General features: G+C 42.4%; 1 protein-coding gene across 1 annotated transcript in view; it reads left to right on the forward strand.

The window, feature by feature from the left end:
* The window catches only part of ccdc172 (coiled-coil domain containing 172), a 58,559-nt gene extending 43,043 nt beyond the window's left edge, over positions 1 to 15,516 (forward strand). Inside the window, exons 4-7 of the mRNA XM_033033946.1 lie at positions 2,656 to 2,757; positions 5,403 to 5,505; positions 12,180 to 12,267; positions 15,206 to 15,516. Of these exons, the coding sequence (XP_032889837.1) occupies positions 2,656 to 2,757; positions 5,403 to 5,505; positions 12,180 to 12,267; positions 15,206 to 15,253 (341 nt within the window). The 3' untranslated portion in view covers positions 15,254 to 15,516. The remainder of the gene's footprint in view (positions 1 to 2,655; positions 2,758 to 5,402; positions 5,506 to 12,179; positions 12,268 to 15,205) is intronic.
* The last annotated feature ends 1,329 nt before the right edge of the window (positions 15,517 to 16,845 follow it).

Here is a 16,845-nt window from a genome sequence, read left to right on the forward strand (position 1 = left end):
AGGAACGACATCTTGCTATTGAGGGACTGCAGTGTAGGTTCGCAAGGTTAATTCCCGGGGTGGCGGGACTGTCATATGTTGATAGAATGGAGCGGCTGGGCTTGTATAGTCTGGAATATAGAAGGATGAGAGGGGATCTTATTGAAACATATAAGATTATTAAGGGTTTGGACATGCTAGAGGTAGGAAGCCGACGTTGGGAGAGTCCAGAATCAGGTTTAAGAATAAGGGGTAAGCTATTTAGAACGGAGATGAGGAAGAACTTTTTCACACAGAGAGTTGTGAATCTGTGGAATTCTCTGCCTCAGAAGGCAGTGGAGGCCAATTCTCTGGAGGCTTTCAAGAGAGAGTTAGATAGAGCTCTTAATTATAACGGATATGGGAGAAGGCGGGAACAGGGTACTGTTTGTGGATGATCAGCTATGATCACAGTGAATGGCTCTAAGGGCCGAATAGCCTACTCCTGCACCTATTGTCTATTGTCGGTGTGCTGCAGGTGGGACCAAGAACCTCGAATCTTCAAGCTCCTCTTATGCTTTTAACGTGTCACAATGGAAAAGTTTACTGTTGTAAATTTCACGCGAATGGATCAACACTGGCATTTGCAGGATTTGATCGACTCGTATTGTTTTGGAATATATATATATGGCGACTACGATAATTATGCTACATTGGAAGATCACAGTGGAGCAGTGATGGAATTGCATTATAACACAGATGACAGCATGTTATTTCCAGCAACAACAGACAAAACTGTAGCAGTGGGACAGTGAAATGTGTGAAAAAATCAAGAGATGGGGACCATAGTTGGTCTGTACAGGAAGCAACGACGAAATAGTGAAGCTACGGGACATTCGGAAGAAGGCCACAATCCATACGTTTCAAAACATGTACCAAGTACTGGCAGCAATGTTTAATGACAGAAGCAATCAGATTATCTCTGGTGGTATTGATGACGGCATTAAGGTTTGGGACCTCCGACAAAACAAGTTAATTTGTACCAAGCGTGATCATGCAGACTCGGTGACTGGTTTGACCCTGAGTGGGGTAAAAGAGAACATCACCAACCTCGCTGACCACATCTAGGAAGCCATAGAGAAGATTCGAAGGGTCAGAGAACAGTGCCACGACTGCAATCCCTCGGGAGGATGGAGGACAACAGAGGTACACTGGGGACTGACCATTGGGACAATCTTGTTGGCCATAATATTACGACGTTGTATATGCTGATTGGCATCACGACCGCAGGGACTTTACTCCAGCCTGTGGGTCTGATGTAACGAGGTAATGCCTGCGGGCCGGATGTGGCAGTAACTAGACTGTTCGAGGGGAGGAATTCGAGAAATTTGCCCGACCAGTCTGTGACCCATAGTGCTGTGGCCATAGCTCTATGTTTAAGGCCCATAGCACTGCAGCTGGTAGCGCTATATTTAGAACCCATAGGGCTGCAGCCAACACGCTTTGTTTAAATTTCCATGCGCTAAGCCAACAGCGCTCTGTTTAAACCTTTGAGTGACAAACCGGCAGCGCTGTGTGTATTACCTTTGCGCGCCAAGTCTGTAGCGCTGCGCGTATTGCTTTGCGCGCCAAGTCTGTAGCGCTGTGTGTATTGCTTTACATGCCCGTCTGCAGCTGATAGCGCTAAGTTCCCAAAGGGGTAGGGGTCTTCCCTTGGATGCAGTCTCCTGCCATTGGTTATAGTTTGAATTTGGAAACAGCGCTATTGGCCAGGACTTACTGGCGGTTAATTCAACGGCTGATTTCTTACCTGTATAAAGGCAGGCACCAGGAAGCCATAAGTTAGTTTATGTACAAGAGGGGTTCATCGACGGGCTGAATCGCGATCAGCACAGAGGCAGAGAGAGAGAGAGAGAGGTATGCTGCTGTAAAACGGAACCGCGCGCATACCAAGACATTCTTTTTGTCCTCTCTCTTGCCAATAAATCTGATGTGTTCTTGACAAGAGGGATTCACCAACGGGCTGGGTTACGATCAGCGCCACGGACGGAGGTCGAAGAGAGAGGGAGGTGTGTTGCTGTAAGATGGGCCCCCGCTCTTACCGAGATAAGTATTATTTTTGTTTTGTCTTGTGCCAATAAAACTGATTTGTAACAACAGACGAGTGTGCCTTTTTTTCTGTTCTACTAGTCACATCCGTGAACCTATTTCCTAGTACCAATGCTGCTTGCCTTCCTCCAAAATGTTTATTATATCAATTTTGCACCTTTTGGCTTGTCCTTTGACTTTCTGAATTTCAAAATGCTTGTGGTTGCCACTTACTTGCATAAAGGACAATCTAAACAAATGACCATGAATACAGGTCTGTTTACCTGTATTCTAAACAATCTAAACAAATGACCATGAATACAGCAACTGACAAGATGAAGTCAGGAAAGTTGACATTTTGGAAGGAAACAAGCACAAGATGGTATTGCTGCACAAGATATTGTCAGCATGTGTTATTTGGCTGTAATGGGAACTTATTGCTGAAAATGATGCAACGTCACATAGCAAATTTGATATCTTAATTTTTCTTAAATGTATATATCAAGTGAAATCTTTCCAAAGTTCTCAATATAAAATACACAGCAAATAATTATTCAAATAATATTAATCAAATTTTTTTTTTAATTATCATGAATTATGTGCTTACAGATATGAAAAACATGGAACAGAAAAATATTCAGCTAAATGTTCTCCAACAACAGAAAAATGATTTAAAAGGAGAACTTCTGCAACTTCAGAACAAATTACACGGTTTCATGCCAATTGAATACTATATTGTGTTTTCATATTTACCAGTAACTTAAAATTGATGAACAAACAGTTCTCTCAGTTTTATACATATGTAGAGCTGCCAAGTAGTACGGAATTTCCGTATTTTGTACGGAAATGCGATAAGAATACGGATGTACGGATTTGCTTTGTAAAATAGGGATTTTTTTAAAATCGGCCCAACTTCCTGTTTCATCGTGCTGCTTAAATAATGCAAGGATTATTGTCATACTTGTCATACAAAAAAAGTCATACTGTAACTCTAAAAATTATAGCAGATTAAATCTATTAGTATTTTAAATTTCAAGATCTGGATGATTATTTTTGTAAGCTTTGATCTGTCTTGTCCTGCTACAGATTTAAACAGCGCTGTCAGTTTAGCGCATGGGAATTTAAACGAACAGCACCATGGGTTCTAACTATAGCGTTACCAGCTGGAGCACTGTTGCCTTCACACATTGCGCTATGGCCACAGCGCTATGGGTCACAGACTGTACAGGAAGGGAGAAGGAGAGAGGGAGAAGCAGAGAGAGGGAGGGAGAAAAAAGGAAGGAGGGAAAAAATTCTAGAAAAAAGGAAGGAGGGAGAAAAATCCCCCTTTCTCTCCCCCCTCCTCTTCCCCCCTCCTCTACCCCCCCCCCCCCCCCCCTCCTCTACCCCCCCCCCCCTCTAACTAAGCCAGTTACTAGAATACTGAAATGCTCTGACAAAACTTGGCAGCTCTGCATATGTATAACCGTACAGCACAGAAGTAGATCCTTCAACGCACATTGTCTGCCGGCTGTGTTGCTAAACTAAACTCACCCTAACCGCCTGCACAAGATCCCTCTGTTGCCTGCCAGGTTTTGGTTTATTATTATCATATATGCTGCCATATAGTGAAAAACCTTCAGGCAAATCATATTATATGCGAGTACAACAGGTAGCGCAAAAGAGAAAATTAATATGGTGCAGAATATATTGTTACAGTAACCAAGAAAGTTCAGATTAAAAAGTATAAGTGCTACAGTGAGGTAGATTGTTATGTGCTTAGGTGCCTGGAACACACTGGCAGTAATGATGGTGGTGCAGGTATAAGAGTGACTTTTAAGAGACATATGATTATGCGGTGAATAGAGGAATATAGAGAACAGAAAGACAGATGGGATTAGTTTTAACTAGGTATCATGCTCGACAAAGACATCATAGACGGTAGGGCCTGTTACTGTGCTGTATTATAATATGTTTCTATGTTTTACTCCATGTTTGAATCCGACAAATCAAATTTATAATATATATATTATCTGCAATAACTTTACATGCCATGTCTTTGGTATCCCCCCCAAAAATATACTTTGCCTCCTTCTGTTTTAAAAACAGGATAGCGTAGATTTAAGTTGAGAGATAAAGAAGATTTAAAGAGGATTTGACTGGAAAGTCTTTTGCAGAGACATTAGTTGGCATCTGGAACTTGCTGCCAGAGGAGATGGTGGTTCAATATAATCCAATATAATCACATCTTCTTATAGCTTGTGTAAGAGTTTGTTTGGAGATTTTGGAACACTGGAGTTGCCTGCAGCCGGAATGACCTGGGAGCTCCAGTCGCGGAGCCTGTGGACTTACCAGCTGGCCGGCTTTGGAGCGTGGAGAGCTGTGGTGGCGCGTTGCTGCGGCCCGACTCCGGAGCTTCGGAGGCTCCAGCCGCAGGTCCGGTGGTCGGTGACATCGGGAGCTCGCAGGTCCCTGGTGGGAGACCGCTTTTTGGAGCTCCCGCAACGGCAACTTCTCCCGCTCGAGTTGCGGGGTTGAAGGCCACCCGGAGTGGGGCCTCCAACATCAAGACCCGGGCAGGGCCTTGCAGCGCCTGGCGCGGCCTTAATGGCCGCAGGACTTGCCAGCGCCCGTCGGGGGCTTTGACATCGGGAGAAGAATGGAGAGCAGGGGAGAGACAAGACTTTGCCTTCCATCACAGTGAGGAGGAGATTCACTGTGATGGATGTTTGTGTAAATTGTGTTGGTGTGTGTCTTGGTTCTTTTCTTGTTGTATGACTGCAGAAACCAAATTTTGTTTGAACTTCATTTGAGGTTCAAATGACAATAAACGGTATTGTATTGTATTCTTTGGAGATTTTGGTATGAATCGTCCATTTAACGTGTTACATATAAAGGTTAGTGTTGCAAACTCCAGCAGTAGAGGGCTGGTATTGCAAAAGTCCAAAATAATTTTGGATTTAGTTTCAGTAAGTCAACATAATTGAGTTATTGTTTAAGTTGGTACAATGGAGTTGAGCGGGAAAGATAGATCAGCCATCATTATCTTTCTACTATGATTTATGATTTATAACTGATGAATATAAAATAGACCTGAAGAGCTGATAGTGATTAGTCTCTCACATATTCCAATAGGTTTGGGTATGAAAGGACAAAACATAGTCCAGTCTAATCAGGAGTGATTGAGCAGGTTATATTTGAAGTGAATAGTATCACAGGCTGAGTGAAATGTCTGTTTCAGTCTAGAGCATTGTAGTTCTTAATTTATTTTATTTTCAACTGATTTCAAGGTTACAAAGGCATTTGAGTTCTACTTTATTTAACTTTTGATCATTTACTGGCTTGTCAATAAAGATGAAAATTTTTTTATTTTTCAGGTCTTGAAGATGAGATTACTAGAGTAGCTTTTAACACAAAGCTTTTGGAAGCAGAAAGATTAAAAATATGCCAAAAACCACAGACAGACGATGAGTTTTTACGGTATGCCCATTTGGTTTTAATTATGTATGTTATAGTTTTTTCCATAGATTTGTTTATTGTTCCTTCCTTTGCTAACATGATGGATTTCCATCTAATATAAGAGTGTCCTAATCTTGTAACAAGTAAATTGTTAGTTTTCTTTACCCATTGATAGATTATTACATTATTTTGTTTTCATTCTTGGCATGAAGCTGTTCCACAAAAGGGTATTGCTGTTTGAGATGCCATTACTGTTCTGTCTTAATTTTGTATCAGAGGTTTTATGGATCCATTGTGTTTTGTAAGGCATTTTAGGATTTCGATTAGAAATTTCAGGAAATTTCTCATATAAGAGGACGTGATTAATTCACTTACTACAGTGTCCTCCATAATGTTTAGGACAAAGACCCATCATTTATTTATTTGCCTCTGTACTCCACAATTTGAGATTTGCAATAGAAAGCATCACATATGGTTAAAGTGCACATTGTCAGATTTTAATAAATACCATTTTTATACATTTTGGTTCACCATGTAGAAATTACAGCAGTATTTATACATAGTTCCCCCCATTTCAGGGAACCATAATGTTTGGGACACACGGCGATATCATGTAAATGAAAGTAGTCATGTTCATTATTTTGTTGCATATCCTTTGCATGCAATGACTGCTTGAAGTCTGCGATTTATGGACATCATCAGTTGCTGGGTGTCTTCTCTGGTGATGTTGTGCCAGGCCTGTATTGCAGACATCTTTAAGGGCCTGTCCCAATTACGCGAACTTTTCGGCGACTGCCGCCCCCTGGTGACACCCTGCGACACGTCGCCAGGGGTCGCCTGTATGGTCATGAGAGGTCTCCTAGTCACCCAAACAGTTGTAACGTCTTTCTGGTCGCCGCTGAATTTTCAACGTTGAAAATTTTCAACGACCCATGATGGGTGCCGGCAGTCATGGTCGAGCAAGTGGGATAGGCCCTTTAGTGTATGCATGTTTTGGGGACTAGTCCCCTTCAGTTTTCTCTTCAGCATATAAAATGCATGCTCAATTGGGTTCCGATCAGGTAATTGACTTGGCCACTCAAGAATTGATAATTTTTTATCATTGAAAAATTATTTTGTTGCTTCAGCAGTATGTTTGGGATCATTGTTTTGCTGTAGAAGGAACAGCCGTCCAATGAGTTTTGAGGCATTTGTTTGAACTTGAGCAGATAGGATATGTCTATACACTTCAGAATTCATTATAGCAATGTTACATAATTTTGAGATTTTAAAAATCAAGTCTGCAATTTATTCCATCAGATAAAGCATAAAAAGAAGTTTAATTTGACACCTAATTCACTTTCATATCTCAAGTATTTAAAAAGTTATGGCCATTTTCATACTCGGAAATTAGCATCTTGTTCCCTATTGATTTTCTATGGACATAACAAAAAAGCCCATAACTTTCTTGAAAATTAAGAGAACTGAATGAAACTTTCAGTTATCATAGATTGAAGCATTCTGAAACAAATATAAAATAATCTTACTTGGATGACCTGAAATTAAAGCATATAATTAGTTAATTACCCAATTGTAGCTAATTTCAAACTTCAATTACTAGATCTAAACATCTATCCATTTCTTAATAAATGATTAACATTTTTAAATAGCTTAAGTGTCCAAATAATATTCACAAATAATTCACAATAAAACATGATTTTTAAATCTCATTTACATTAATTTATAGGCCAAATGGAAGGAATTTAGTGTTCAATTGCTGTAAATTAAAGTCCATTTAAATCAGCTTTCTAGTGGGATCCTGTGAACGCACTGGTTTAGAACGTTCACATTGCGGTAGATTTGTGCCCTCAAATGCCCAGAAAAATACTGCGGGATATAATGGGGCCCAAATTAGCTACTCGCAACATTAAACTTTGTATAAAGGGATCTTAAGAAGCCCTTTTTAACGTAAAAATAAACAGCCTACCTTCTGTTTTCCCCTGTATGAGATCCGACCCATTGTCGGCGGTCTCGGGTTTAGAGGTTAATTTTTAACCTACTATAACAAGTAAAGAAAACCCTTAAAACTAAAAATAGCTCCAGCTACGGAATCTTCCAGCGATTTTTCGTTAATAATTAACTAGGCTGAAAAACCTCGATTTGAACAGCCTAGGGAAAATCGCGTTTTAAACCCGCCCCCCTCTAAACGGCGCCAAAATCGCGCTGGGACAGATTTTCAGCGATCTTCAGGTAGGCTTTGCAACATACCTATTCATTATGCTACTACCATCAGTAGTTGTATCATCAATGACGATAAATGAGCCAGTTCCTTCGGCAGCCATACATGCCCAGGCCATAACACCCCCACCACTGTGTTTCACAGATGAGGTGGTATGCTTTGGATCTTGGGCAGTTCCTTCTCTTCTCCATACTTTGCTCTTGCTGATAGAAGTTAATCTTCGTCTCATCTGTCCACAAGTCCTTTTTCCAGAACTGTGGTTGCTCTTTTGAGTACTTCTTGGCAAAGTGGTTTGCATCTTGCAGTGTAGCCTCTGTATGTTCATGAGGTCTTCTGCAGACAGTGGTCATTGACAAATCCACACCTGACTCCTGAAGAGTGTTTCTGATCAGTCGGACAGGTGTTTGGGGGATTTTTCTTTATTATAGAGAGAATTCCTCTGTCATCAGCTGTGGAGGGCTTCCATGGCCTGCTAGTCCTTTTGCAATTAGTAAGCTCACCAGTGCTCTCTTTCTTCTTAATGATGTTCCAAACGGTTGATTTTGGTAAGCCTAATGTTTGGCTGATGTCTCTAACAGTTTTATTCTTGCTTCTCAGTCTCATAATGGCTTCTTTGACATCATTGGCACAACTTTGGTCCTCGTGTTGATAAACAGCGATAAAAGTTTCCAAAGGTGATGGAAAGACTGGAGGAAAGACTACGTGCTGAGAGCTCTCTTATACCTGCAGTAAGGAGGCATTTAAACACACCTGAGCAATTACAAACACCTGTGAAGCCATGTGTCCCAAACATTATAGTGCCCTGAAATGGGGGGGACTATGTATAAACACAGCTGTAATTTCTACATGGAGAAACAAAAATGTATAAAACTACGCCTTAATAAAATCTGACAATGTGCACTTTAACCACATGTGATTTTTTTTTTTCTATTGCAAATCTCAAATTGTGAAGTACAAAGGCAAATAAATAAATGATGGGTCTTTGTCCCAAACATTAGGGAGAGCACTGTATCTTCCACAACACACAGTGCATTCAGAAAGTATTGAGATCCCCTCCTCCCCCCCGTTATTCAAAAAACGAGCAAGTCCGGCTCTGGATTGAAGCCGCCAGTTGACACCCGGTCGCCTGCCCCGCTCCCCTCCTCCTCTCCCCCTTCCACCTCTCCCCCCTTCCTCTCCCCCCCCATCTCCTCCTCTCCCCCCCCCCATCACCTCCTCTCCACCCCCATCTCCTCCTCTCCACCCCCATCTCCTCCTCTCCCCCCCCCATCTCCTCCTCTCCCCCCATCTCCTCCTCTCCCCCCATCTCCTCCTCTCCCCCCCATCTCCTCCTCTCCCCCCCATCTCCTCCTCTCCCCCCTCCTCCTCTCCCCACCCCCTCCTCCTCCTCTCCCCCCCTCCTCCTCTCCCCCTCCTCTACCCCCCCGTCCTCCTCCTCCCCTCTCTAACTAAGCCATTAGTTAGTTATCCCATTTATAGCATAATTTAACCTCTTTTAGATCATCATTAGAACATTTTCACATTTGTGCATTTTTCAACTTTCAAGATTAGGAAATCATCAGCCCCATTAATTCTAGCTGTTAACAGTATGTCTGGGAATTTGACAGATTGGGGATTAAGTTGTTTCTTTTCAAAGCTCTTTTGGCAACCGTTATGCTTTAGGGATAAAATGAAGACGGTCTATGCGGAAAGGGGTGGAGATGGGAAGATGTGGCTAGTGGTGAATCCCATTGGAGGTGGCTAAAATGTCGGAGGATTATGTGCTGTATTCGGCGGCTGATGGTGTGGAAAGTGAGGAATAGGGGGACTCTGACCTTGTTGTGACTGGGGGGAGGGGAAGCTAGAGCGGAGTTGCAGGATATAGAGGAGATTCTAGTGAGGGTCTCATCTATGATGGAAGAGAGGAACCCCCGTTCTTTAAAGAATGAGGACATCTCCGATGTCCTGGTATGGAACACCTCATCTTGGGCGCAGATGCGGCGTAGTCTGAGGTATTGGGAGTAGGGGATAGAGTCTTTACAAGAAGTAGGGTAGGAAGAAGTGTAGTCTAGATAGCTGCGGGGGTCAGTGGGTTTATAATAGATTCCATTCAAAAGTCTGTCTCCTGTGATGGAGACGGTGAAATCAAGAAACAGTAGGGAGATGTCTGAGATGGTCCAAGTGAATTTGAGTGCAGGATGGAAATTAGTAGTAAAGTTAATGAAATCAGTGAGTTCTGCATGGGTGCAGGAGGTAGCACCGATGCAGTTGTCCATGTAGCAGAGGTAGAGTTTGGATAGGGCCAGTGTGCAAATGGAACAGGGATTGTTTGACGAACACCACAAAGAGGCAGGCATAGCTGGGACACATATGAGTGCCCATAGCTACCCCTAGGATTTGGAGGAAGTGGGAGGAGTTGAAGGAGAAGTTGTTCAGAGTAAGGACCAGCTCTGCTAGGAGTGGGAGAGTGTTGGTAGAGGAAAATTGGCTGGTTCTGCAGTCAAGGAAGAAACGGAGGGCTTTAAGACCATCCTGGTGGGGGATGGAGGTGTAGAGTGACTGAACATCCATAGTAAAGTTGAGGGAGTGGAGGCCAGGAAAATGGAAGTAATAGAAAAGACGAAGGGCGTGTGAGGTGTCTTGGACATAGGTAGGGAGGTATTGGACCATGGGGGATAGGATGAAGTTGAGGTATATGGAAATTAATTCAGTGGGACAGGAGCAAGCAGGAACAATGAGTCTGCCAGGGCAGTTCTGTTTACGGATTTTGGAGAGAAGATAAAACCGGGTAGTGCGGGGCTGGGGAATGATAAGGTTGGAGACTTTGGAGGGCAGATAATAAATAGGCAATTCATTCTGGAATGGTCCAGCAAATGCATCCTGAAAATCTGGAATTATTCTATAACTGGGGGACCAGGTTGTGTTGGTGGAACGGGTGAGTGGTGGAATCTTACTTTGGGGAACGGGTTGCATTGGGGGACCAGGCCTCCCATAGGGGCTATGGGTGAGTGGTGGAATATTGCATTGGGAGAACTGGTTACGTTGGGGGAACGGGTGCGTGGTGGAAACAGGTTGCGTTGGAGGAACAGGTGAGTGGTGGATAATTGCGTTGGGGGAATGGGGCCTAACGGGTCCGACTTGGCCTAGTTAATTTATAAAGTTGACAGTGATATTGGGAGTTAAACAAATGCATTCTTGAGTGCAGGAATCAATCAGTGATTCAGCCCAATTCCCACAGGGTGCAGCGTTTGCAGCTCTTTCTACTGCTGTCATGGGAAATCATGAAGATGCATATAGATCAACAGTTTACAGCCTAGCACAAGAGGTCCAAATATCCTTTTGGTCATCAATAGGATACAAATAATCAAAATCAGTAATATACACATGTTAGAGCTTTGCCTTAACTATTTTGACCTTTTTTTCATTTTCTTTATTGCAATTGCAAACAAAATTGTTTGTTGTTCCGGTTTTACCCATGCTTTTACACCTATAGCCGCTTTCATCAATTCTTCACGTGCCACTGACTAGTGCATCCTTCAAACAAATGGGATTGATCAGTTATCTAAATGAGCATTTTAAAAGCCTGACATGTTTTTCTTAAAATGGATGGAAACTTTAAACTTGACATTATTTACATTTATCATTGCCAGGTTATTTTATTGGTTTAAAAAAATAAGAAATAATTTTCCAAATTGTTCTTCAGGAATATTTTCACAGGCTTTCTCTGTTACAAATTCAAGACATAATCATATATCCCATATAGATTTACCACTCGGTTTACAATTGTCGATATGATATGAGAGCTTGTTACTGTAATTGACCGTTACAACAATTTGGTAACATCACAATTGCAAGCACTGGAGATCCCATTGAAATGTTGCATGCATCAGCAGATAGTGGGAAAATGGAAAGTTATTATATCAGTTGCTAAACCTTTGTTTGAAGTCAACACTTAACACCAGTACTTTGGCCTTTACTGGATATACTGGACTATTATTTCACATCTTAACTATATCTTTCGCAATATGGTTTGGACACGTTATAGCCCTGTCCTACGGTACAAGTTCATTCCAAGAGTTCTCCCGAGTTTGCCCCGATTCGAACTCGGAGAATTACGGTAATGGCCACTCGTCGGTACTCTGGGCTCTCGTGGACACTTTTCAACATGTTGAAAAATCTTCACGAATCTTCCCGTGCTTACCTGCCGTTATCGAGTCTTCCCGAGTACCCGCCGTTAGCGTTACGAGCCGCTAAGAGACGTCCCCGAGCTCCGACGTACCCGCTACGTTCATTCTCCGTGCTTACCACGAGTTTGATTTTTTTTTTTAATTCAGGAGAGCTCTTGGAATGAACTCGTACCATGGGACAGGGCTATTAGTATTTTTGAGAGGTATAGAATCTTGCTGAGAAATTTTATAATCTTGTTACCAACATGTAGATATACAAACCTCTAAATTTAGAAAGACATGTTTATGTGTGAAGAACATTTCTATTTCAGGTTAAAGAAAGAATTGGAATTACACAAAGGTGATGATTTGGAGAATCTGTATGAGACCCTCCGGACAGAGATACAGTTCCTGCAGATGGTAAAGAATGTTAATGTAGTTTTAAAAGATTTGTTTCAGTTTAAATGTAACCATATCATATTATTTTGTCTTTAGTGTTTAAATAAATATATAAACAATCCAATCGGTTCCCCTCAACTAACACTCTCCTCTGCCTGGCGGTACTTGGTCTCACTCTTAACATCTTGAGATCATGGAGATGAGGAGGAATTTATTTAGTGAGAGGGCGGTGATTCTGTGGAATTCTTTGCCGCAGAAGGCTGTGGAAGCCAAGTCAGTGGATATATTTAAGACAGAGATGGGTAGATTCTTGATTAGTACTGGTGTCAAAGGTTATGGGGAAAAGGCAGGACAATGGGGTTAGGAGGGAGAGATAGATCAGCCATGATTGAATGGCGGAGTAGACATGATGGGCCGAATGGCCTAATTCTGCTCCTATCACATGATCTCTTTTGACTCATCTCATTTTCTTCAAGTCAAAGGGCACTAGTGCCTTTTTTTTAAATATTCATGCTGTTCCGAAAGTGCCTGGTAACATTTCCCAATTCTTTCTTCGCTGTATTAACGACTGTAATAGAACTGCCTCTTGCACCCATCTAGAGCTCATTGATTTCATCAACTTTACTTCTAACTTCCACCCTGCCCTCAAATTCACCTGGATTATCTCTTATACCTCCGTTCCCTTTTTCGAACTGTCTCCATCACAGGGAAGAGACTATCGACTGATGCCCACTATAAATCCATTGACTCCCACATTTGCCTTGACTCCACCTCCTCTCACCCTGCCTCTCGCAAGGACACCATCCCTTAATCTCATTTCCTCCATCTCCACTGCATCTGCTAACAAGATAAAGCTTTTCCCTCAAGGACAAGGGCGGCATGGTGATGCAGCGGTAGAGTTGCTGCCTTACAGCGATTGCAGTGCCCGAGACCCGGGTTCAACCCCGATTACGGGTGCTTTCGGTACGGAGTTTGTACCTTCTCCGCGTTACTGCTGGGTTTTTTCTGAGATCTTCGGTTTCCTCCCACACTCCAAAGATTTACAGGTTTGTACGTTAATTGGCTTGGTATATGTGTAAAATTGTCCCTAATTTGTGTAGGATAGTGTTAGTGTGCGGGGATCGCTATTCGGTGCGCCGAAGAGCCTGTTTCCACACTGTATCTCTAAACTAAACTAAACTAAAGACAACTGAGATGTTCACTTCAGTGAATGTGTTTCTCTCCCCATTTATTTTGATGTAGCCCTCATTTGTGCTCTTGTGCCCCTCCCCCAAAATAGAAGAAGGATAGAGTTCCCCTGCTCCTGACCTTTCACCCACCAGCCTCTGCATCCAACACGTCATTCTCCAGAATTTCTGCCATCTTGAACGTGATCCCACCATCTTTACATCTACGTGACCCCTTCCAAAACTCGTTGATTTGCTCATCCCTTCCTATCTAACCTGCCCCCTCCACAGGTGGTTTCCCCTGCAACTACAGATGTAATCCTGTCCCTACATCTCTCTCACTTCCACCCAGGGACCCCAGCATCCTGAGCAGGTGAAACTGAGGTCCATGTATACGTCTTCCAACCTGATGTGGCCTCCTGCACATCAACGAGACCTAGTTCTGTCTACCAAGGCTGCTAGAGCTCTTGGTTGATAACCGTTTTAACTTCCCTTCCCATTCCTATGAGAACCTTTCGATCCATGGCCTCCTCCATCGCCAGACCAAGCCACACGCAAACAGGAGGAAACCTCTTATTCCTCTTGGGTAACTTACAACCCAAAAGTATGAACATTGAATTCTTCAATTTCAAGTAATATACTCCTTCTCTCGTGCCCCATGCTCCCTAACCCTGATACACACACTACTCCCACCATTTCCCTACCCCAGCTACTCTGCTTCTTTCCCTACCTTGGTACGCTAATCTTCCATCTCCGAGACCCCATTTATTTTTTATTCCCCCATCTTTCCCCTCCATCCTGTACCCCACATCCATCTCCTCTCTCCAGCTTTACATTATGTAAGACTTGCTCTGATCTATTCTAACAAATAAACCATTGCTTTTAAATTTCAATGCCATGGTGATCACATCAGCCATAGAATGAACTTCCAGCTTCCTATATCGAAGATCTGCCTCTTTGTTCCAAATCAGATCTTTATAACTGTCTTCAACGAAGGTTCCTTAATCTTGCTGGCTTTGCCCTGTACTTTAACAGGAGCCTACAGATTGTGAGCTCTCCTATCTTACTTTTGAAAGCCTTGCAACCCTTTACATGCAAACAGCCACTACCAATCAACTTTTCAAGGTTTCAAGGTCAGTTTATTGTCACATGTACCATTTAAGGTACAGTGAAATTTGAGTTTTGCGAGTTCCTGTCTAATGCCTTTAAATCAGTCTTTCCCCCGATTTAATACTGTAACTTGAGGAGCAATCCAATTGTTTTCCATAATATCTTAAAATTAATCGAATTATGGTCATACCAATAGTAACAGTGCTGAGATATGACGGTACCCAACAATACCCTGTCCAGATAATGATGAACTGCCTCACTTGTGACCATCACATTTACATGCAAGCAATGGTATCCTTGATCAAGCCATAGCTCAAATTCTCTTATCGGTCATATTACATACAAAACATAGCTTCTATAATAATAGAAATCCCATCTCATTTTCATCATGTCATGATCAAACTAATGATTTTCATTCATTATTCAACACATAAGGCTTTTGTGTTGTGTTCTTGCATGGTGGCACCAAAATATATTTCAGTCTCCTTTCTGTAATCGTGCAAGAAAGCATGTGGTGGCACATGGGTTTAGTTATCATTCAATAAGATATCAGACGGTAATCTGCTCTAGGTCATTTGGTCTATGAGGTCTACCAGTGGGAATGATTAATGTTGCTGAACAAGAGAATAACAAGCATAAAACCAGAAAAGACACTGCAAAAATGTTGTATTGTGTCTTTTCAGAAGCTATCACAGGACAACCATCCACAGAATAACAAGTCCCAAACTTAACCGTGGTGTGCATCTGAATCTGATTTATCAAATGTAACAAAAGCACATTGGAAAGAGACAACACCAATAATTTGAGACATAAAATATGGATATTGTGCACAAAAGTGAACTTAAAGTGCTGTTAGTTTATTTTCCATTCACAGTAGTTATAAATGAATAATTAAACAATCAATTTATTTAATTTACTGCTCAAATCACATTCTTTGCTGCAGTGAGAGAAAAAAAGTTTGTTTAACGTGAAATAAATGCTGTTGTATTCATTTTTCTTGCCTCCTAGCTAATTATTAAATTCACTCTTATGAGAAACTAGACTAAGATTGGGTCCCATGTTCACACCGGAGGGCTTGTCCCCCGATGAAATATTCCACCTCTCCACCAATTCCAATATTGGTGGCCAGTGGGGGGGGGGGGGGCTTTCTGGAGCGCTGGTATGGGTTCTTGGGGTGGCAGCTCAGTCCCTCAAGCCTGATCTGCTGGCAGCTCACTCACGGCTAGTGGGCTGGCAGTTGACTCATGACTACTCCTTGAAATTCCATTTCAAGCTGGGTGCAAGGCCACCAAATTCAAATCCATGTTCCTACCATTTCAAGCAGGGTGCAAGGCCACCAAATTCAAGTGCAATTTCATACCACTTCAAGCTGGATCCAAGGCCACCAAATTCAAGTGCAGTTTCATACCACTTTCAGCAGGGTGCAAGGCCACCAAATTCAGTGCAGTTTCATACCACTTCAAGCAGGATGCAATGCTGCCAAATTCAAGTGCAGTTTCATTCCACTTCAAGCAGGGTGCAATGTCACCAAATTCAAGTGCAGTTTTATTCCATTTCAAGCAGGGTGCAAGGCCACCAAATTCAAATGCAGCTTCATAGCATTTCATGCAGGGTGAAACCACCATAAAACCACACAAAACACCAAACTCACACTTCAGAAGACATTCAGTGTGTTCAGTTGATTCACAGCTCAGACAGAGTCAGGACCTCTCCCTCCCCCATCATGCAGAGACTGAGCCACACCCACACTTCTGGGTTTTATAACCCCCCCCCCCCCCCCCCCCCACCGGAAAAGGTGTGGCTTTCATGGCGTGATTGACAGGAGAGAGATTCTCAACATTTAAAAAAAAACTAATAACACTTTTATTTTTCATTGATGGGAAGAATTCTCTGCACCTGCTCAGCGGAGGGGGATTGAGTAAGATGGCCAAAAATCACAGCCGTAAGTGGTAGCGTTTTATCTAAAATCAATATACAGTGCAAACAGGAAGTAAGTGCATTTGCAGTAGTGCCTTTTAACTTCAAGCCAAAGCACCCAAGCCACCATTTGCAGTAAGTAGTGCCTTTCAACCTCAAGCCAAAGCACCCAAGCCACCATTTGCAGTAAGTAGTGCCTTTCAACTTCAAGCCAATGCACGCACACCACCATTTGTAGTAAGTAATGCCTTTTAACTTCAAGCCATTGAACCCAATCCACCATTTGCAGTAAGTAGTGCCTTTCAACTTCAAGCCACACCCAAGCCACCATTAGCAGTAAGAGGTGCTTTTCAACTTCAAGCCAAAGCAACCAAGCCACCATTTGCAGTAAGTAGTGCCTTTCAAC

Source organism: Amblyraja radiata, chromosome 15, assembly GCF_010909765.2.
Source record: "Amblyraja radiata isolate CabotCenter1 chromosome 15, sAmbRad1.1.pri, whole genome shotgun sequence".
In the NCBI taxonomy this organism is placed as follows: Eukaryota; Metazoa; Chordata; class Chondrichthyes; order Rajiformes; family Rajidae; genus Amblyraja; species Amblyraja radiata.